Source organism: Astyanax mexicanus, chromosome 14, assembly GCF_023375975.1.
Source record: "Astyanax mexicanus isolate ESR-SI-001 chromosome 14, AstMex3_surface, whole genome shotgun sequence".
Lineage (NCBI taxonomy): Eukaryota > Metazoa > Chordata > Actinopteri > Characiformes > Acestrorhamphidae > Astyanax > Astyanax mexicanus.
Genome location: NC_064421.1, coordinates 17,276,094 through 17,299,290, shown reverse-complemented (window position 1 = coordinate 17,299,290; position 23,197 = coordinate 17,276,094). Strand labels below are relative to the sequence as shown.

The 23,197-nt window shown below is 35.7% G+C and overlaps 3 protein-coding genes across 6 annotated transcripts in view; 1 reads left to right on the top strand and 2 right to left on the bottom strand.

Moving 5' to 3' along the window:
- Positions 1-12,871, bottom strand: part of rp1l1a (rp1 like 1a) — a 21,337-nt gene extending 8,466 nt beyond the window's left edge. The window contains exons 1-3 of one of the 3 annotated variants that reach the window (XM_022673029.2): positions 12,736-12,871; positions 2,115-2,757; positions 886-1,063 (exon numbers count right to left, since the gene is read on the bottom strand). In XM_022673029.2, coding sequence (XP_022528750.2) covers positions 886-1,063; positions 2,115-2,738 — 802 coding nt within the window. In that variant the 5' untranslated portion in view covers positions 2,739-2,757; positions 12,736-12,871. Of the gene's footprint in view, positions 1-885; positions 1,064-2,114; positions 2,758-5,166; positions 5,262-10,312; positions 10,583-12,735 lie in introns of those variants that run through there. The other 2 variants (XM_007252034.4, XM_007252033.4) reach the window with 2 other exon arrangements.
- Positions 12,170-16,181, top strand: c14h8orf74 (chromosome 14 C8orf74 homolog). Of its 2 annotated transcripts, XM_007252037.4 has the most exons (5): positions 12,170-12,281; positions 12,869-13,058; positions 14,677-14,777; positions 14,859-15,074; positions 15,771-16,181. In XM_007252037.4, the coding sequence occupies exons 1-5, from the start codon at positions 12,231-12,233 to the stop codon at positions 15,981-15,983; spliced, it is 771 nt and encodes a 256-aa protein (XP_007252099.2). In that variant the 5' UTR covers positions 12,170-12,230; the 3' UTR covers positions 15,984-16,181. The 2 variants fall into 2 exon arrangements, with proteins under 2 accessions (XP_007252099.2, XP_007252098.2); XM_007252036.4 differs by having other exon boundaries at positions 12,171-12,281; positions 14,677-15,074.
- LOC103040243 (L-threonine 3-dehydrogenase, mitochondrial) lies at positions 16,170-23,197 on the bottom strand. Its single transcript, XM_007252035.4, has 9 exons — positions 22,941-23,197; positions 20,452-20,643; positions 20,203-20,245; positions 19,392-19,462; positions 19,133-19,282; positions 18,857-19,029; positions 18,173-18,263; positions 17,812-18,081; positions 16,170-17,402 (listed from the first exon to the last, which is right to left on the bottom strand). Exons 2-9 carry the CDS (start codon positions 20,633-20,635, stop codon positions 17,263-17,265), a joined length of 1,122 nt encoding a protein of 373 aa, XP_007252097.2. The 5' UTR covers positions 20,636-20,643; positions 22,941-23,197; the 3' UTR covers positions 16,170-17,262.

The window sequence follows — 23,197 nt, the reverse complement described above, 5'->3', positions numbered from 1 at the left end:
AATAACAACCTTTAAATTTAAAGCCCCTTCAAACTGATAATGCAGTGTATCTAAAATGCTGTAGCTTTGAGGTCTGGCTGCCTGTAATGGACTAAAGTGAGTTCTTTTGGCAACAACACTTTGATTATGACTCATCTAATTGATCATTACTCATCTGTTAAACAATGTGGGGAGTCAACATGCAAGAACTGCGCAGATCAGGAATCTGGCCGGATTTGTATTATCTTAGTTGTGTATTGCATGTTTTAATAAAGTGGTGGCACTTCATGACTCATGAATTCATTGGATCTGACCAATAAAAATGTTTTTAAGTGTAATTTTAAAGAAATAAACAACATAAACATCACACTGAGGTTATGGGATAAATGGGAACACTGTTTTTGTAAATATTTAGAGAAAGACATCGCAGAGCGTATATTAATCACAGAGCTTGTATTGCTATATTTAGATTTCTATTCTTACTTTTTGACATAGTTTAAAATCACCAGCTTGCTTTAATAATGTATGGACATTCAATGATACATGGATGAATAGAAATTATCTAAAATTACTTGTCTGTTTACTATTTTACATTAAATGTTAAAACACTCTTAATAAAGTCCTGATCTCTCTCTGTCTTTTAGCTTTCTGAAGGGATTTGATGCCACTAAACTTAAGTAAGATACCTTTGCTTCATTGATTATGCTATAATATCTATGAAGTTTTAATATATGATGATCAATACTTCACATTTATTTCATTCAAGTACAGGCATAAGCTATTCAAGTATTACTTTAAAAATACATTATGCAATGCTTATGAATATATTATAAAGCCCCTATGTAAGTACATTTAATATAATATGTTATCAAATTCTGTTATAAAAGTGTCTATGTCACATCGTACCATTCTTCTTGCTTTCGTGGCCTTCGCTGCACACGCTGGAACGTGACCGTGCTCCCATCCCTGGCAGCTTCTCATCTGAGTGCTTCCTCAGGTTCTCCAGCAGCAGGGGCTTGAATGGTTCTCGGCCCACACACACCAGCACATTGGGGCACTGCATCAGACTCTGAATACTGTCAATCTGATCAGAAGAGGGAAATTAATTAATTAAGGTAGTCAGGAAATAGGCTTTTACAGTATTTAAAAGATTATATTTCTTGGACATTTTATTTAAATGTACAGTACATTACATCATAGTACTGGACTGTTTGAGACTTTTTCTCATAACTCTGCCTAGATAGACTGACATGCAAAAAGTCATGGAACAGGAACTATTAGGAATAACATATTTTATGACTTTAGGATATGTGTATTTGCTTTAACTTTAAATGTGATTTACTTTTTTTTTTAATTATTATTTTATTTCAAATTCTTATAACATTGAGTCTCCCTATCACTAGTGATGCCCCAACACCAGAAGGGTGAAGACTAGCACATGCCTCCTCAGATACATGTGAAGCCAGCCACCGCCTATTTTCAAACTGCTGGAAAGCGCAGCGACTCGGTTTTGATACATCAGCTCACAGACGCCCTGTGCTGAGTGACATCACCCTTTGGAGTGATTTGGGGAGAGAGTACCATCTACCCACCCAGAGAGAGCAAGGCCAATTGTGCTCTCTCAGGGCTCTGGCAGATGATGGCAAGCTACATGAACAGGATTTGAACCAGCGATCTCCTGATGTAAATGTGATTTCTTTGACTCATTTGTCTATTAACGTAGACAATTTTAGCTAGATGCTGCTAGTCACGATCATTACCACACATTGTGCTGTCCACTGTGGAGGATAATGCCTTCTATGACATATTCCCAGTACACATGTGACAATGTGGATTAAAGATGTCCATAAAACTTTAAAACTGGTATTTCCCATTCATCAGAACCTACAACCAGGCCTTCCTCAAACTGTTATAACTGACATTGCCTTGCCATGGGCACAATGACCAGTGTTCGATCTCACTCACATGATAACACCTCACACCATATACAGCTGTGGGCATTTCCAGTGAGGTGAGGTGACACATGCTGACACAGGTTTTCATAGTTGTCCAGAACTAAGGACTATTATTGAAAATTCTCTTTTAGAACAGCATTGCATAGAAGTGTCAATATAATCAATGAAACTGTGGCTAACCTTCCGTCCATCCAGGGTGTACAGCTTCCTGACATTGCACTGCATGAGCTCTGAAATCTCGTCCAAGAAGACGCGGAGACTGCGAGTCGTCCTCCTGCTCAAGATGATGGAAATTCTGACTGTAGGGTCATTGTTCTTCACCAGCACAATTCTCTTTGGATGGCGATGATAGTGCTGACCAGAATGAGCTGATGGGGGCTCCTCGGGTCGGGTGGGCTTTTTCCTGGTGCCGTGTTGGTGGCTGTGGTGCCAGACCGCAGGTCGTCTCCCCGCAGCCTCCATATCGACTGGTTTAACGTAGCGCCGGTCAGAGCAAAGGTAGCATCCACCGTCCTCCAGCTGCTCCAGGCGCTGTATGGAGTGAGTGCCCCTGGGTGTTGTGATGGTCCGCACACCAAACGGCAAAGGCACCTTCTGCGAGAGGTCATCCAACAAGGCATCAAAGCATTTGAAGCTTCTTTTATGAATGGCCATCCTGACACCACTGAACTGGACGTCGCCACTCTTGAAGAAGGTGATTCTCTTAGCCGGAGTGGCTGAAGTTACGCTGGAGAAGCGGGACACTGGACGATGTGGGTCATTCTTAATCTTGGTTCTTGCAATGGGGGAGGCGTCTCTCTGCATTCTTCCTACTCAGTCTACACTGTAAGAGAGATGTTACGACATTTTGTTAAAACTCTTAAACACCTCAAAAGTTAAAAGCTTAACTCAAAAAAGTTGTTACAGTATGGGAAATGCAATACAATTGCAGACATGTATGAAAGAAATTCCATGATTTTTCTTAATAACTTAATTAGCTGTGGAACAATATAAGGGCCTTATTGTCTCATTTTCTATTTTTATAATTCTCCATACATTCTTTAGTGGGGACAGGTCAGGACTGCAGGCTAGCCAGTCCTAAAATAAGTCCCAACACCCCTAAAAGTGTAAGCAAAAAGTCGTCTTTTGTTGTTTTTTTTTTAAATAGAAGTGTCTCTAATAAGCTAATAAAATTCAAAATTTAACAACGTAATCATTAAACAAAATTAAAAAAACTAAAATATAGCAGTCTTTGCATGCTGTGCAAACAGTTTGATGAACTTTCCTTTGCACTGCCAAGAGCTCATCATACCGGACTCTGTATGCTGTTATTCTCTAACTTTTTTATTTATCGGTACAAAGCTAGTGCTGCAGAATGCAGCCAATGTTCTCTGTTAAAACTGGATATAGAAATGCAAGCTCTGCTGCCATTGGCCAGTGTGTCTGTGTGTTTATATTAAAGCTAGCATTCTAGACAAAGTAGTAATAAAAAATATGCACATGTGGCACAATAGTTTTATCTTTTTATCTGCTGTTAAAAATAAAACTAACAAACCTGTTAACTTTGTGTTAATAGTGTATAATAATTGTGTCTGATTTGAATCTAAATTATATTCTTCTGATATGACCCACTCACCCCTACTGGGAAATTACATTTTATTTTTAGTCCATAGTTGTTTTTAAAGGGGGATTGGTGAGGCTGGGTTCTTTGGGCACTCAGCACCAATAAAACTCCTTGAATCTCCATGGTTAATGGTGTGAATAGCCATTTTTTGTCTTTTCTTCCAAAAGGATGTGTAATACTGATTTATCTGATCATAATACACGTTTACAGTAAATCCCAGATACATTTGAGACCAGAGTAGTTGATGCCACTTCTTAAGGCTTCTTTTTTACACAGTATATTTTTAAGGGCCATTTGTGAATGTCATATTCACATATTGTGGTGTTTGACAAAGACAAGACAACCAGACAAAACATTATATATACTGGGTTCATACTGTCTGAAATGAACTAACAATGAAAGCAAATGAAAGAAAGAATGTGTTTTACATATTGTTTCTTTTGCAAACATGTTTTATACATTTAAATAAGCTCAAACGTATAATGTATAACGATACATGCTGTATTTAATTCACACAACACAGAAAAATACAAAACCTCCAGCCTAAAAGGTAAATTACAACTGAGAGGATGTCACTGAATCTGAATTTAGCATGCGTAATTTATTAGTGCTTGTTTCTTTAAGCTGTCCATAATATAAATTTAACCGATTATATTTAATTTATAATCATTCTCAAATTAATGGGGAGGCTACGAAACAGTGCAAAGCTGTGGATAAGCAGTTATGATGCAAGACTTACTTTTTTTTAGATTAGATTAGATTTTTAGATTTTTTAGATCTTAAATTATCGATGTACATAACATCTTTTGACCTTATGCTTTTAAGTAGCTGTGAAACTAGGCCTCAGTGTAAGGATTAATCAGTTGCTGTTTGGAAAAGTTACTGGCCAATGTAAATTGCATTTCCTTCTTAGCCTTTAATTGGCACCTTAATCCAACATTCAAAATAGTAGATGCTAACAGCGCACACATAACCCCATGTTTATACAATATACAGAAATATAGCTGTTAAAAACGCATCATAATGACATATATGATATTTATTTTATTGGAAATGAGAATGAGAGTGAATTAATCTATTCCATTTGAGTGCCTTAACATGAGCACAAAATAAGTTTTAATTTTTAATTATCTCAAGATTTTTACCTTTTATTTAATTAAAAACGCAATTTAGACAGGCCTATGAACATGCAGAACATTAATATTATAACATTATATCTTTATAACACATATTTTGGATTACTATTACTATTGCTTTGATTGCTTTGTTTAATAACACATCATATTTTTGCTCTCAATCCATGAAAAGCTAATACCTAATACCACCATATTGTGCCTAAATACAATCTAATTTAAAATATTAAAATTTTCCATCATTCTAAGTTGAAAACTTAGAAAGATGGCATACACCTGACCTCACCAGCCTGCCCAAACAAAGCCAGCTTCCCTGTTTAAATCACTCCAGTTACAGCTTAATACACTCCTCTCACCTCCTCTAGTTATTCACACTTATGTTTAAACTCAATTTAACCAATTTTCAGATGCATTCTGACCAATTCTATGTGTTCACTACAATTAACACAACCATTAACCCCATCCATAAACATCCACAAACACAAATCATACTCACACTGATAGGAGACATGATCCAAGTTAGGGTTAAGAAAGGTGAATAATAATAAAAAAAATAATAAATCTATTTAATCAAGAGCGGCAGCATCTCTCAGGCAGCCTTCAGCCATGTGAACGATAGCCACTGTCACAGAACCACAAGTTCAAAACCCTCCCACAACAAGCCCAGACACTAATCACGTCCTTTGGAAGCTAAGGATAGAATGAAAAGCTGCTTTAATCATCTTGAGATTTCACTGAAAACTAGAAGGACATTAGACACAGCACATTGACGCCCACACTGCAGGAAAAATAACCAAATCTGAGGGGAGAAAATCCAAACTTCTGATATATATATATATATATGTATTTGCTGTGATTTCATAACAACACATATTATGAAAATTGATATTCATGTTTAGCTGACTGGAATAATAGACAAACTAGATTTCAGTGACAATCAAATACATCAGGATAAGGCCAGGATAATAATGTCACTATAACTACATTACTATATAACTACTGATAAGGTGAATACATGTTCTCATGAAATTGTATTTATGAGATTCGTATCTGGTTATTTCTGTAGGCTTTACCCTGCATTACATGCACAAAGGTAAACACCAGGTCAATAGCTCTGCTCTATTAGCAGAAGGATCTTAACAGTACAAAAGTGTACAGTGTCAGTATATAGCTCTACAGCTCTATATGGAAATACTGAAGGGTTACAGTAGAAGCCATATTTAGTGCAACATATCTCTCTTAGCATCTATTCTCTCTGAGCAACTACTGTTAACACAAAACTGAAATTGCTGTTAACAGTAACAGCTTCTTTTATAAATACGTACTCATTTACATATACTTATTATAAATATGAATTCAATTCCCATATTGGGCTTTTAGTAGGATAATCAGATGTCTTCAAACGCCAACATATTTCTGATCATTGTGGCCAAACTACTCAATCTTTCACTTATATGACTGCAGAACTTTTATCAAGAAGATTTTTTCATGATTTTAGCTCAATTTTTACAGGGCAGCAGTGAAACTCACTTTGGGTTCCAGAAGCTTTCTGTTCATAAGAAATGTACATATATTTCTATAATGCTAATCATAATAGTGTAATCCCAGTTCATACATGTTATTGTCTGTGTATAAGAATTAGAATTAGTCATGGATGGATGGATGGATAGATAGATAAAAATAAAATTAGTTTCATAATTGTTTAATTCCTGCTGAACCCTTTACAATGTCTTTGCAAACATTTAAATTCCATCTCTGCTAAAATGAGATTTATTTAGAGATATTTTTTAGTCAGGGATAAAAGTTGTAAATATGTTGCTCTTCCTCTCTTTTAGTGTACTTTAGTACATCTGTTGAGTACAATGTTCTCCTAAGCTTTATTAATCATCGGATGATTATCCCAATGGTTATCCCAATGATTTAATCCAAATATCCCAAGGTTTAAAAAACAAAGTCTTTTAAATGCTGGTCTAATTTTGAAGGAAACATTTTTGGTTTTCAAACGGTACATTCATTATACCTGACAACTATTAATACATATATTCCATTACACATTTCTTAAAATAAAAAAATATAACATATATTGAATGTATAGAACAAACGTTCACTTTCTAATAAACAATACATCAGACAGATGTATTGAACTAGGCTGGTTTCGAGTCCAAGACAAGAGCAAATCCAAATGAGGGCAGGATCTAGACAAAAGACCACGACCACTTGTTTATGGTCTCAGACTCACAACTGCTTATCATTGGTTTTATTTTTCTTTATGTCTTTGTAGTCATCATTGCAAAATTATGTGCTAGGTAAGACATAATGTCCTTGTTAAGTACTTTAAATTGCCACTTTCTACGAAGGCTGATAGACAAACTGCTTTCCAGTGGGCTTCCTGGTTTGTATAACCAGGTGCACATCAGCCCATTATAAATTTAAATCTTGTAAACTGCTGTCAGACTTGAACAAACCCATTTTATGACTGTACTCGTGGCTGTGGATCCAAATATGTTGTCTTCTAAGTAGAACACAAGATATTAACTATTGTACTGAAATCTAGGGCTGTGTATTGGCTAGAACTTGGCGATATGATACATATCATGCAGCAGGGCTTACGATTTAATATATTGTGATATACTGTGTTACTGTAAACAAGGTGATATATTGCAATTATTTAAATAAAATATGAAAAAGTATAGTCTATAAATCAAAAGTATAAAAACATGCTATAATATTTTTAAAATCTGAGTAAAATAACTCAAAATAAAGTTACTTCATATCCAATCAGAACAGTGGAATTTAATGGCGGTGTACAATACTGATATCTATTGGGCGGGTTTAAACATAACACAAAATGAACCACTTCTGACACCAATTTTTATATTAATTAAAAATAGATTATGTATTTTTAAGGACTGATACAGTACTGCAAAGCAAAATATCATGATATTGATAATGACAGTCTTACAACCCTATTGAAAACTAAAAATGATTATTACTTTTTAGTGCATGCATATTTATTTGTTTATTCTAATATTACAGAACACTAGATAAATTGGTTATACAGTTTTGCACAGTGCTGCAGCTATGTAAAAAAGCAAGCTATGGGAATTAGCCCCATGTCGGTTTATTTTACGTATGTAAAGCTCTTTTAAATATATAATGTGTGCTACTGTTAATTCACTCTTGCACTGCCAAGACAGTGGCTTACTCTAATCTCTAGCAAAGCCAGCACATCCTCTGGACTCTTAAGCAAAGTGACCCTCTGTTACCTCCATAAAACACTCACTAAAAGAACATATGTTGCTGTTTTTGTCCTTTTAAATTTTGAGCAACATTTAAAAAACAAAAATCACAATTCATACCCTGCTAGCTATAATACCCATGCAATATACATAAGAACGAGTTATATTAAAGCTATCATTAAATTTAAATGTACATCATTAACTGAAACATTTAGCCTAGTAAAGAATTGACACAATTCATGTTCTCATCACAGGCCTTGTGAAAGCTTCTAGCAAAAAAAGTGTGACCACTTCGAGGACATTATTGAGGAAATTAATAGAAATGCCAGACCTAATAAATCCTCTTAAACACATTTTACAGGATCCAAAGAACAGGCAGTCATTCATCTGCCACACATGGCTGCTATCTTCCACTTTATCTGCTATTAGAAACTCAGGAAGGCACTCATGAGAGTACTGGGAGCAGTCTGCTATGAAGGTCTGTCAGACACACATTTCACTAATCTGATACACAGGCATTCCAGCTGTCTGCTGGGACCCGAGGTGAAATGCATAACAGCTTCTCCAGGGATACAACATTCTCCATCATACCTGTAATACATTTTCAGCAGGCTTGACAGGGTTCATTACAGAGAAATAGAACTTTCTTGGATGTAGGGAGAACCAATTATACATCACACACTTCTTTACATTAGCCTTCATCTATATTCAGCCCCTGGTGGTTGAACATCACGGTGTTCCCCAGGTTAGTGCTACATACAGACAACGCTGGGGTGAAATTCTGATATAATTGAATACTGCAATAATTTGCTACTATTAAACAAATTATAATTCTCCTTAACATGTCTCATTATTTACCTTAACTTTATTTACACAATTTCTTTGTACAATGCTTTCCTATCTTATTTATATAAAATGTGTATAATAGAAAAGATTAAGCCTAATATTAAGCCATTTAAACTTCCTGACAGAGTTCATTACAGATAAATAGAACTTTTTTGGATGTAAAGAGAACCATTTATATATCACACACTTCTTCACATTAGCCTGCTTCTATATAGAGCTCTTGAGTGTTACTTTTACAGATTAAAATAATTATAAAAAAAATTGTTATAGCCATTGTGTTGTGATTAAACATCATGTTCCCAGGTTATTGTGCTACATGCACATAACATTGGGGTAAATCACAGGTATTATTAAATGTTGCATTTAATTTGACTGCTAATATTACACAAAACCCTCTCTTTCCTCCAAATTATTGGTTATTAAGTTATTAAAACAACTTAGGTGTATTTTTTTCTAATAGATGTTTACTTCATAAATTATAAATATATATACATAATATTATCCCATATAAACTGATGATCAGTTAAAAATCTTATTTATGTTATTATATTGTATTTTTTGGCAAGCTAGAACATGCAAATTGGACAAGCTTGTTCAGATAAATGTGGCAAAATACCAGTGAATAAGCTGTGGAAGGTGAGACCAGTTGGTAATTATGTATCGTAATTATATAACCATACATTCAAATGTGGTTAGCTGATTTCTTGGCGAAATTTGGATGATGATTATTTATTTTATGTATTAAAATACTAAACCAAGCAATAACCAAAAAACACAATATGTAAATAAATATACAAATTATAATGCTGTTCCACAGATTACTGTGCTAAGTACAGATAGCCTTGGGATTGAATACAGCAATAATCTGATACTGCTGTTATACCAAAAATATTATATAATTTTATAAGTTATTATACTGTATTATTTATAAGTAAATAAATAATAATAAAATAATAATAAAAAATTGCATTTACAAACATTAAAAAAATATATTAAAAAAATAAACAACCTCTTTGTACAATTAATTCTAATATATGTTTACTCTAGAATGTAAACAATTCAAATTATTAAACTTTATATGTGTCTACATAAACACTACTTTTAAACATTATGTATTATAATATATGTAACATTGTATATATATAACAATAATCTCACACATTAATAAACACTTTAAATGACCCCTACATACTGCAGAGTATGCGCTGTTAGTGTGTAACAGCCTGCTCAGTCAGTTTAAAGCCTAATTAGCTCGCAGGGTTTTAGGACAACCCTGTTCAGTTTGACATTCAAAAGCTTTACTTCAGTGTGACACCAGCTATTGAGCCTGCCAGCCTATTTCAGTGCCTAAAACGTTTCAAGGTGACTTAATTCCTATATTGGGTACATTCAACCATCCATCCAGCAAATCACACCTTTAATTATGACTTAATGCTGCATTAGGCCCAGTTCCATTTTAATCATCATCCTTGAGCAACTGCTCCCAACAGTCATCTCGCTTCTATCACTCCACAGCTACACATAACTGCAACAGCTTCAACAGGATCAGCAGCTTACCCTTTGGGCATGGGTTCCTCATCTCAAAGAGCTGTGCCAAAAAGTCTCCAAACTATGGCAATGCCTACAAAGTAATCCTGTGAGCCATTTCAGCAGGTTCAGCAACACTTAAAATGGCTGTCCTCTCTCGCACAAGCAGGTAGAGATGAAACAGCAGCAGGTCTTGCATGGCGTCACCCCTCGTGTGGAGTACCACTCAACACCCACAGATTTCCACTGGAGGGACAACAACAGCTCTATATTGCTCCCTCTACTCTGTCACAATTCATTCCATTAAGCTAATTATCAAATGCATGCAGACCTCCATACAGGGAGGAGGAGTGACTACTATGAAAGAGGATTATACTGTTTAGCCATCTGTGCCAAAAGATATTAACTCTTAGTTCTCCAAAAACCACAATGCGTGTTGTCTGGGTTTACAGAAAATAAGCAATGCTAATGTAAATGATACTATTAAAAGGCTTTGAGTTAAATTGTGTAATGTATAATTTAATTTAATGTATAACATAGCCTAGCATGTTTAGGCCTACTCAGCCTGTTGGTAAAATACAATATAAACCTAAATTGCTATTGGAAAAAAAAATGTTTGCGATGTTTTAATAATTGAATAAACTTGTAAAATTGAAACACAGATTTTAAAGCGTGTGAAAAGTAATGCAACCTCTCCTACAGCTGACTATGAAAAAATATTTTTAGCACAAACAGACTGATAGACAGATTCAGGGCCAAATCTTTATGGCTAGACAACTGGGTAAGAACATCTCCACAACACCAGGCAGTTCTTGTGGGGTGTTTCTGATATACAATGATTAGTAACTACCAAATTGCACATACACAGTACATTTGGAGCTAGTGTTGATTTAACACAGGCAAATTTACTGTATGTGTCCTATGGAGTCTGTGCCCCAAAGTGTTAACGCTGTTTTGTGGCACCAGGAAACAACACACAATATTAGGCAGGTGGTTTTAAGGTGTAATGTGACTAATGTGTAGACAGACAGACAGATAAATACTTAGTCCAAAGTTAATCTGAGCTAAAGGTGTTGCCATGTGGGTCAGCCAGACCACTTCCTACCAGTTTTCTCCAGTTTTCAAGGGGCTTTTGAAAGTGTGGGAAACAGTACTCAATGCCTCAATGTCTTCATCTAAATAAAAGACAGATACAGTTACAGAGTTATCTATGTTTCTGTGTCTTATTCTGTGTCAAGTTATTATGATGAAACTATGATTGTGCTGTGTATTGTAAAAATCTTTACCAAATTGAAAACCTCTGTAATCAAGAGGAAGATGGATGACCACAAGCCATCAAACCAAGCTGAACTGCTTGAATGTTTGCACCAGGAGTGGCATAAATTTATTCAAAAGCAGTGTGTAAGGAGGAGAACATGCCAAAATGCATGAAAACTGTGATTTAAAACCAGGGTTATTCCACCAAATATTGATTTATAAACTCCTAAAACTTTATTAATATAAACCTTTTTTTTCATTATTTGAGGTCTGAAAGCTCTGCATCTTTTTTGATATTTCAGTCATTTCTCATTTTCTGCAAATAAATGCTCTAAATTACAATGTTTTTATTTGGAATTTGGGAGAATTTTGTATGTGTAGTTTATAGAATAAAACAACAATATTAATTTTACTCAAATACATACATATAAATAGCAAAACCAGAGAAACTGATTCAGAAACTGAAGTTGGCTCTTATTTTTTTCCAGAGCTGTATATGTATATGTGTACGTACGACAGACTAAATCTAGCCCAGGATTCCATGTTGTAACACAGATAATTGAGGGAGCTTTGTGAGGAGGGGATACTTTTCTAAAAAGCATGCTGATCTAAACACTCACGCGCACCAAAATCAGAGCGCGCCCGTCACTAGGCAACAAGAACGCCCCTAACAACGCCGCCAGCAGCAGACATGGCAACGGCCTCGACCGAGAACGTGCTGAAAGAGTTATCGAGACTGGAGGTAAACAAAGGCCAGCTGTTTATATTTACTTGTCAATGATTTTGACTCGCTAGTTTAGATTAGATTTCGGATTTTTCATTGGAATCGGGTTTATTTTCAGTCTGTTCTTCAGACCGACGCTTTGTGTACACAGACAGGCGTGCAGGGGTCACGTGGTTTAAAGCTAGGTTATCTAGCTAACTTAGCTAGCTTGCTAGCCTAGCTGTGTTTTGGAGAGCTAGGTAGCTAACTAGGTTACTTAGCCGAGCTATTTTATTCACTGGTATTTGGCCTAATGTAAGCTAAGTAGCTAATTCTATGTTATCTTGGGTCTATGCTAGTTAACATTAGTGGGTGGTTATATAAATACTGCTGTGATTCACACAGCGGCCCTGCAACAGGTTACACGCCTGTGTTCAGCTTTAACCCGCGGGCGAGTATGACTGTAGGTACAAAAAGAAACCCAGCCGCTTACCGCTCTGCTGCTGAACGCAGACTCACTGGGAGCAGGGTGTCTTTAGCTGCTGAGAGCTCTGGAGAAGAAGACACCCATCATCATCATCCTGCTCTGCTCATCCTCTTTTTTTCCGTGCTCCGTTTTGTTGTAGAGGGATGAAGGCATCCAGCGCCTGAGCTTCTGCTTTCAGTGGAGGGAGTTTGAAGGCGACGAGCAGAGACAGTATTTGCACCAGGAGTTTGTGTATGAGAATGTAATGTATTCTGTAAAGCGTGGGCTTCCATGGTCTTCAGTGGCACAAGTAGCGAGTATGACTAAAGAGCTCCTCCCTGAGCTTAAAGGTGAGACTCTGCTGTTGTCTGCTGTTTAATACAACTCTCACCAATGTTGCCACCATGAGTATAAACTGTATACATCTTTTTTTTCTATTTAGATAGTGAATTTAGGAATTTTAATGAGTTGCCCCCATTGATGACCCAGGTGTTTAGATGTATATGGAGTTACACCATGGAAAATGACCCATTAGATCCCATTAGGGCTGCAACCATTAGATATCCTAATTGACAATGTTGATTGTTTAAATGATTACACCTGTGTACTCCAAATTTCAGTGTCGACTAATCGTTAATTTGTCATTATAAAGTAATGGGGGGACAGAAATACAAGGGGTCCTCACTCAGGTGCACCTCACTTGCATGGTTTCGGTCAATAAAAGTGCCCAGACGCAACATATTTCATACTTTCTCACTGTATATGAGCGAGACAATTGTGGATCATCAAGTTCTTGACACATATTCAGTTGATGATAATGTTTATAATCTTTACTGGCACAAAAAACATGGGTACAAAAAGGACTTTAACTGAAAGGTACTTTTTTGTACCTCAGTGTAAGGTACAGTCCCAGCGACAAGCTTTGTACTCTTTTAAGTACAAATCTGTACTTATTTTTCTTAGTGTGTATCCTCACTAAAACAACGGCTTCTTTTGTAACTGCTCGTCGAATGGTTTCACATTTAAGGTGGAAAGGGAAACTCAGGGGTTGGGGGCGAGAAATGCTAATGCTAACTTGTTCTCTAAACGTGAGTGATATATAAATTCACTAAAAATGAGATATACTTGATTAAACTCTGTACCACGCTCTAGTAACACTGAGTACGATGAAAAATATTAATTGTCGCTAACATTATCTTGACTAAACTACGAGGGGTGGGGGGGACTAGAAATGCTAATGCTAACGTGTAACAAAATTAGAAAAAAAAAATAGAATAAACGTATTACGTTTTACCGTCACCGTGGCTCCAGCATGCATCCAGCTTAATGGTGCTTTACTGACACTGAACTTTGGTTGGCTTACTGCCACACATTAGGGGGTAGCAACTGTGCTTATGTGTATAATAACGTAGACCCAACTAATCAATTATTAAATTAGTTGCCAACTATTTTTAACAATCGATTTTAATATATTTAATCGATTAGTTGTTGCAGCCCTACTATATACTGTATCATCCCTTACTTCAAATTAAACAGTACTCTATACACTTGAAAGTCATTTAAATCCCACATCCAGGAGTTTCTATCATTTTACAGCAATAGAGAAAGCAAAAACAGGAGAGCATGGCAAAAAATAATCATGCCCAGGAAGGACTCCCTACCCTGCACATTTCACTGTCTTAGTGCTGTACTATAAGCAGTATTAGAACATATAGTTCAAAGCCTTCCCAAAACAGTTAATGCTGTTTCTGTAGCAAAGGGGCAAAAACAAAAAAGTGTAAATATCCTTTTTTTATTTAAACCTTTATTTTACCAGGCAAATCATTAAGAACAACTTCTTATTTACAAATGTCCATTGCTGTATATTTATAATATAATGCACTTTTTTGCTGTTTCTGTATTCTGCATTAATAGTGACTGAATATGTGTGTCTTTGGAACCCTCACTGCTTATATATATCTGTGTCAGGTCTGGAGAGATCTGAAGTCATTTCCCTGATCCGGACACGACTGTCACAGCATCAGCTCCAGCTCTCGCCGGCTCATCGTGCTGTCCTCTATGACTTCATTGTAAAAGACTCTGTCCGTCATCATCACCTGTATCAGGCTTTTTTAAAAAAGGACATAAATCTTATATCTATGGATTCCCAGCTGGAGATCCATATTCCACCACATCCCCCACCCCTCTGCGAGGGAACTGATGTGGTGGTGTGGGAGAAGCAGCAGGCTTTGAGAGAACTCACAGCAGCCGAGGCTGAGAAACAGTCAGAACTCCAAAGACTCCGAGAGCAGGCCGAGACAGAGCTGATGGCAAAACTACAGGAGAGGCTGGGTGATTTATTAGTGGAGAACAGACTAGACAGACAGGTACAGTACTCATCGTTTCACAAGGGAAGGACAGCTGAAGTATATTGTGTGATGGTGAATGACAAATATGCAGTGGTGGGCTTGAATAACAACTCCTGTACCTGAGTGAAAAATGATTTCACAGAGCAAACTTTGTAAAATATTACTTTGTAAAAAGAAGGCCTTTGTTTATTAGAAATTGTTAGGTACAGTTATGATTTATATGTATGAATTATATATAACAGACCCCCTCACTTGATATTTACAGTCAAGTAATTGGGAGTTTACATCAGTTACAACCAGTTTCATCAAAGCCACTTTATAACTAAATAAATATAATTTGACCATCATTAGATCACAAAGGAATGTGTGCTTTAGGCTTTGCACTGATCACTAATCGGGACCAGAGCAGTTCCACTGTAATATGCTGAAGAGCTAAGCTTAATCAGGGTTTATCCTATGAACCAGATTAAATCATTACCTTTGTTAACTGCTCCACATTAAGATTAAATAGGTTAATAGGTTACAAAAGTAAATAATGATATAAATGTGTGATTAAAATATAAAAAATGTAAATATTGCTATATTAAATTATATTAATAGCATCAAATCTAGAATGTAGAGCAGGTTTGTTAGATAGTAGTATTTTTTTGCATTTAAATAAATAAATAAATTGCAAACTTATTTTTCCTCTCTTCTGCTTCCTCCCCCCTCTAGGAAGTGCAAACCACCGTCCGCACCTTTCTGCAGTCACAAGGAGAATTTTTTAAGGATAATTTAGAGAAGGAAATCAGAACAGTACAGGAGCTGCTGGAAATAAAAATGCGTCAAAAGTCTCTTTTAGGAAGAGGACCATCTTCAAACACATCCAGCTTCTCTGAAAAACTGTCTGTACCAAGCTCCACAAAAGTCAAGAAGTCAAAAAAATGAAGTCAACAAGAGACTTCCTTTTTTTTTTGTTAATTATGTATAGAATTCTGTTTTTTGGAAAACACTTGTTTCACAATTATTTTTTTCTGGTGTGCTTGGGAATTGGATGTGGATAGATTTTAAGAAAAAGGCAAACTGCACAAAAAGTTATGTTTTATGTGACAACAATAAATAAAAACAACCAAATGGCAAACAATCTTTAATGACTAAAATATAAACACATTTGTCTGTTTAGCAAACTGGGATAAACTGTACAAAACTGTTGGAAAGTGCTCTTAATAAAGCTGAAAGACTCAAATATAGCCTTTTCACTACAGCACCATAAATCTAGAATATAATCTGGGTTAAAATAAACAACAGTTGATTTCTTTTCTACAAGTATATAAATATCAGAAATATGTAGCAGTAAAAAGTTACACTAGTGTGATTACAGTAGTGAGAATAGCAATAACTGCTCATAAAAATGATGTCAATTTAACAATAGTGCATTAAAACTACACTGTCTTTACAGTATATTATGAAGATAAAATATTTCAATATAGATAAAAAAATGACTGTAAACAGATGACGTGTATGCCATTGTCAAGTAAAGTAAAATATCAAGTATTAAAGGATATTTTGAGAGATTAACTTAAAATAAATGTATAGAGTGCTGTAGTTGTAGGTCTATTGTAGCAGCTGCTATAATGTACTGCTAACCCCATCATTCACACTAGGAATGAGTATCTCTACAAAAGGTGGCCATTTAATTTTATTTTAAATAATTGATAAATAATAAAACATAATTTCTCAGTTTTTCACTAAACACATAGACATGTGTTGAATATCATTTGACAATTGGAGTTCAAGATGCTAAATTCAAGTGTTTTCAATAAATACTGACTAATAAAACAAATTCACAGAATTGGCCTACCAATAAATATGTTAAATAGAAAATACAATAGAAAACTTGTTTTGTATAAATAGATGACTCATCTTTATCATCTTATCATTTCTAGAAAAAAAATTAACATTTAAGACACCTTCCTGGAAATCTACATTCCAAAGAGTTGACTTCACCTGAACCAAGCTTAGGTACAGTGATCAAGTGCTTGTGTGGTAACTAGAAAAATAAAGATTTGATCACTGCCTTTGTTCTCCTGGAATTTTGCAGCTCTATACTCTTTCTTTGGTTGGACCCAGCTCGTAAACTACCAAAAAAGCTACATTCCTTAATGTCTAGCATACCTAAGTATGCATAGAATTGTAATAACTATGCACAGTTATAAAGTTATGGTGTTTAGTTAGCATGTGCAATTCTTGAATCAGAGCCAATGAAGTTGAGCATTGTCTGGATAAGCTCTGGTAAGTCATATTCGTGTTTCCAGCCCCAGTCCTTTCTGGCATTGCTGTCTTCAAAGCTCATGGGCCAACTGTCAGCTACAAAGAAGTGAGTAAATTTAATTAATGCATTATTAAACTGGCATGTGAAACTGTTGTGCACAGAAATAAACAACGTATGCCTAATTAAGAATAATATGACCACCTCCTTATTTCTACTCTCAGTGTCTACTGATCCTATAGGACAACTTCGTTGTTCTATAATTACCGACTGTAGTCCTCCTGTTTCTATGCTTTCTCTGCATTTTGCAGCACAAAATAGTCTTTTTACAATACACAAGAACTACAAAGTGCTCCTATTTGCTTAGTTGAGCTGATAAGATGGACAACGAGTGTAGAAACAAAAAGGTGGTATTTGTATCAAATGTAATCAGCTACAAATCACATATTGGCATGTACTAATACAACATTTTACATTAAAATGGCATTAAATAAGCATGACTCTTACCGATTGCCTGTCTTACTGGATCAATTTCATAAGTGACCTGCAGATCAGGCAGCTGTTTCTGCACCTCCCGGGCCAGCTCCTCAGGAGTAAAGCTCATGGCATTGATATTGTAGGTGCGCATGCTGAGGGCCTCAGCGGGAGCCTCCATCACTTCTAGGGTGGCTCTCAGGCAGTCGTCAATGAACATCATGGGAAGGCGTGTGTCAGGCTTCAGGTTGCACACAAACTTGCCTGTTTTTACAGCATCGTGAAATATCTGGACAGCATAGTCTGGGAGGATTAAAGCTTAGAGTAAATTTAGGTCTTCAGCATAAAAAGACTAAGTTACTTTTCAACAGCTTTAATAAAACAGAAGGGTAACCTGTTGTTCCTCCGCCAGGCTGAGAGTCTGCAGAGATGATGCCTGGATATCTGAGACAGCGGAAGTCGAGGCCATTTCTGTGGTGGTAATACTGGCAAAAACAAAGCAAAAACAATCATGATTTTAACATGAACCTAAAGCAAGGCTTAAAATGTTTCTGCTAGTGCTGACAACATTAAGGTGGTTATGTATGGGATTAATCTGTAAGCTTTAACGTTATTATTGTTAACACAAATTAATCACGCTACTAAGTTTACTGAACCTACTGATATATTAGTGGTTTTATTCTCATAACTAACCCTGTTTCCTCACCTAAAGCTTTTACTTAGCACAATAAAAGACTCATTAAAAGATTTAAAAAACATCAGAACTACCTTGAGATATTATAATAAAGTAAAAGTAAAAAAAAAACTCCATAGACCATCAGGAACATCACTTTTAATCATGATTAATTACAGGATATTGTTTTGATCAATAAAATATATAAAAAAATATTTCACTAATATATATATTTCCATTTTGTATATTTTACATACATTCTTTTGTTTACAGTTTAATATCCATTATTAAACACTTGAAAGTCTTACAGAGAAGAAAATGTGATTATTCAAAATTAACAGAATATTGTTGTAATTAATCTGATTAATTTGCTGACACTAGTAGTTTCTAAAAAATAGTGCTTACTTCTCCCATTAGCTCAGCATGGACCTTGGAAACCCCATAAATGGTCCTTGGCCTCTGGATGCACAGGTCTGGAGTGGGGTTACGAGGGGATGTTGGTCCAAATGCTCCTATTGTGCTAGGAACAAAGAGCCGAAGCCCATGCTCTGCAGAAATGTCAAGGATATTGTGCAATCCTTAAGAGGAAAAAAAACAGTAAGAAAATAATTACATACTTTTACAAAAATCAGGCCTGAAATCAACATAAATCTTGTAAATGTTGCTATATATATCCCTCACCTGTGATGTTGACATTGCGGGCAAGGGTCACATTTGCCTCCCCAACAGCACTCAAAAGGGCACTGTAGTGCACCAGCCAGGTGATACGATTGTTTACAACAATTTCTCGTAAATTCTTGTAGTCCAGTATGTCAGAATAGATAAATGGACCTGCAAATCACAGTCTGTGTTAAAATACTGTATATATAAAAGCAAAAAGCAATATCAAAAAGCAAGAAGGAAAAAAGAAGGAAGTAAGAATAAAAGCACTGCCACTTGCCGCTGCGGAAAACATGATCTGGGGGCTTTCTGATGTCAGACAGGATTACATTGTTTTTTCCAAATCGCTTCCTGAAAGTCAAACAAAACAGATTTTAATGTATAATTTTTTTTTATATAACATTTTAATGTATAATTAACATAGCAAAAAAGAATTTATTTCAAAATGTCAGATTTACTGATACAGACAAATTAGAAACCATTAATCTAAGACAGATTTGGGTGGTAAGGTTATTTCAGAAGTATTTTGCTGAGTCACCATTGTGCGCTGCGTGGCACTGAATACGTCACTTGTGTTTATTTAATAATAGTAGCACTCTGAAAAGCTTTCCTTGCTAGTGCTGTAAACATGCGATTAATCTATATACTTTAACATGTTTTTTTAAACAAAAAAAAAAACTTTAGTTTACCAAAGTTTAGTTTACCAAGTTTACCAAACCTGATGACATATTAGCTGTTTTATGTAATTTATTTAAATACAGCATCGCTACTGTCGAGTTCAGAAGGTAAATTACTTTGGTTCAAATAATGTTGTGGTTAAACTCCACCCACTATATACCAGTGTTTCATTCGTTCTCGCTGTTCTGATTAGAAAACAAAAAGTTAAATTTTCTATTATTTAGATATTATTCAAATATTATGATGTATTTTTATGCTATGCATATCTCATTGCTCACAGAATCACAATATATTGAATCATAACCTCTGTATAGTGATACGTATCATATCAGTAGAGAATCAGTACAACACTAATTTAAAGCATTTAAAACAGCACATTCAACATCTTACAAGCATGTGAAAATCACCCCTACCTAAGCAGTTTGGCAAGCCCCACACCCAGCTGCCCCAGACCCCCTGAAGCGAGAGATAAGAAAGCAGATATGAGTGGTCATCTGTGGCATTAACCAACTGTTGCCATGGTGACTACACTTTGGGTTTGCGAATGCAGTTACCAGGGTTACTCATTATGCAGTCCATGTACATTATGTTCATGATTTGTTTTTTTTTACACAGTCTGTGTGAAGCGCGTTTTCCAAAACATCACTGTAATGTTTTCTCACCTGTGATGAGAACTCTGGGGTGGTCAGTCTCTGAGAAGGACACAGAGTGAAAGCTGGCATCAGACGTTACTTGACGTGGTGAGAAACTGATGCTCCGTACAGACAGGGAGAGGGGTCCACAGCTGCGCGCTGGAGCCAGGAGAACCTGCTGGACCACCTTAGACACAGTTCTGACAACCGGCATTTCCCACTCTGTCAGAAGAATTGCATCAAAAGAAACTCTGAATGAAGTGTTGGTCTAGTTGGCACATGACCAAATTTCAACATTGAAATAATCTTAGGTGTAGTTTCAATGTTTAAAAACAAAATAAACAATGTTTAATATTAAATGGATGTGAAAAGATTTACTTTTTTTTATTATACTTTGATTATAAGACTAAATGTATGTGTTAAACATACAAAACTACAAAGTTTGTTAAAAAAATTGAGGTTTATAAATTTTAAAAAACATTACATCATGCAAATATATTTTGGGTGTTCATGGTTCTATACTAAACCAACGATAAATTATACTTTTGAAGAGTGTACAATGTAGAATGAAAAAGTATTGTAATCTATAGTAAGAAAGATTAATAAATAGACAGATATTATAAATAAACTTTTAAATAAAAACTTTTAATTTAAATTTTAAAATGAAAACATAATTCAATGTTGAGTCATATTTGAATAAACAGTGAAATGTTGGCATGGGCTGGTAAGAATACTTTAGCTTATTTTTTTTTTGCAAAGCATTCAGGGAGAGGGTTGTACCCCTAGCATATGCTGCCACCGTGTGGTTATAGATCCATCATCTAAAATAACTAGGTGCATTAAGGACTTCTAGAAAGGCTTAAATTAAATTAACTTCCAGACAGAGCTTACAGAGAGAGAGACTGACTCTCACACTGGAGGCAGAAATTGACATGCATGTTAACTGAGCCACGGTAATTTACTCAGAACACTTATAAATAAAAAGGCAGCTGCCTGTCTTCTCTATATCTTCTACATTACCTTAGCAGTAAATCTGTCAAAATCCTCTGCAGTTCAGCTTAAGCCCTGTCTGTACCCCTGACGAGGTAGATTACATGGAGTATAGTATAGCTAGTGCACGTGGAGGTTCCCAGCCATTAGATTTTACCTCACGTCAGGGCTTCTACTCAGAGGCTTTTTGCAGATCCAGACTGCTTTGTTCACTTGACTAACAGAAGAATGAACTCTAAGGGGTCATGAGGTTCACATCCTCACAGCCTCATGCACTTGCCTTTTTGTGGTGTTGTTACACTTGTGCAGTGGTTGGCTGGTTAGTTGCCTATCTTGCTTTTGACCAACTCTAATGGTAACTGATAACCAGTAAACCAAGTAAAATCTAAAGAAAGAAAATCTTCAGTAAGGGAGTTGGTGACCCGTGCTCTAGTACAACAAGCAACTGTTACCATTAAAAACTCAAATTCAAGATATTTTTAAAGCTGTTTTACCCCCCAAAAATCTAGATATCATTTCAGATATCAATATGTTTTTTTACTAGTAATATCAGATCTGCAGATATTTAAAGCTATTCTGAATAGTCATATTACCAGGGTGACTTATCTTTAATAGAGTTTTGACTAGTCATAAGTAAACATTGATTTACATTAAGAAGTTTCACTCACTTTACCTGGCTATAATTATCATTTTATTATACAGTTTATATGCAGTTAACCGTATTTACTTCCCTGTTAGTGTTACTAGTAGCTAAATATTTTATAGGTTACATAAAATATAATATTTTATTGGGCGTCACAAACTTCCTTCTTGGATATTTACTTTCCTTTAGTTTTCACTTTAAATATCTATTTAAAAATTCTGACTAATGGAAATGTTAAATTAAGATATTCCTAATTGATTTTTTGACAAGTTCTAATTAACTACATGAACAATATGTCATTTTGGTAATATGACTAGTCAGAATAGCTTTATTATTCAGTAGATGTGTTATTATTACTAGTACTATATAACCTAAGCTAGCTATTTTATAGGTTAAGCTAGCTAGTATATGAAATGAGAGTTTCTACTAACTACTTAAAATCGCCTTACAGCCTTGTAATAGAGTTTTAATAGTAAAAACTGAGTTAAAGCGGTGCCCCACTAATAACTTACTGCAGGCGAGGCTTTAGGAGTGAGATGTTCAGCTAGCAACCCAGCTAACGTTAGTTACCTGGTTACCGTTCCGTGTCACTAACAGACAGGCTCTTCTGGCTCTTTTAGCTAAGGCTAAACTGAATGATTCCAGGTCTTATCAGGTCTGAAACTCAAACTAGCATATTATTTTTAAAACATAATCAAATACGGCTTTTTCGACAGGTAACCTCACCAAAGGAGCTCCATGACCTACTTTAATTACGACAGATCAATGTGACGGGTTAGCTAACCTAGCTAGAGCTAGCTAGCTGTTGGCTATTAAACTGAAAATCGGCCCGCTGTTAACCGTACTAACCTGAAAGCCTAGCTAGTTAAGTTATATCATTACTCACCGTTTATTGCTGTTTCCACACAGGTGAATTTTCTTCTGGGTTAAAGGCGAAAATGTTGGACTGTGTAAAATTCACCTTTAGTCTAGGAAACTTTCAGAGATTTGGGGGAATCAGGTTACAGGCGGATATCGCTGAATGAAGCTGAATATAGTTTAACCCCGCTCCTCCATCAAGTGCCGTTATTGCATCAGATTCACGCCTGTCTCCTCCAGCGTGCTCGAGGACTCGCCGGTCTCTGCTCTTCCCCCATTGGATAG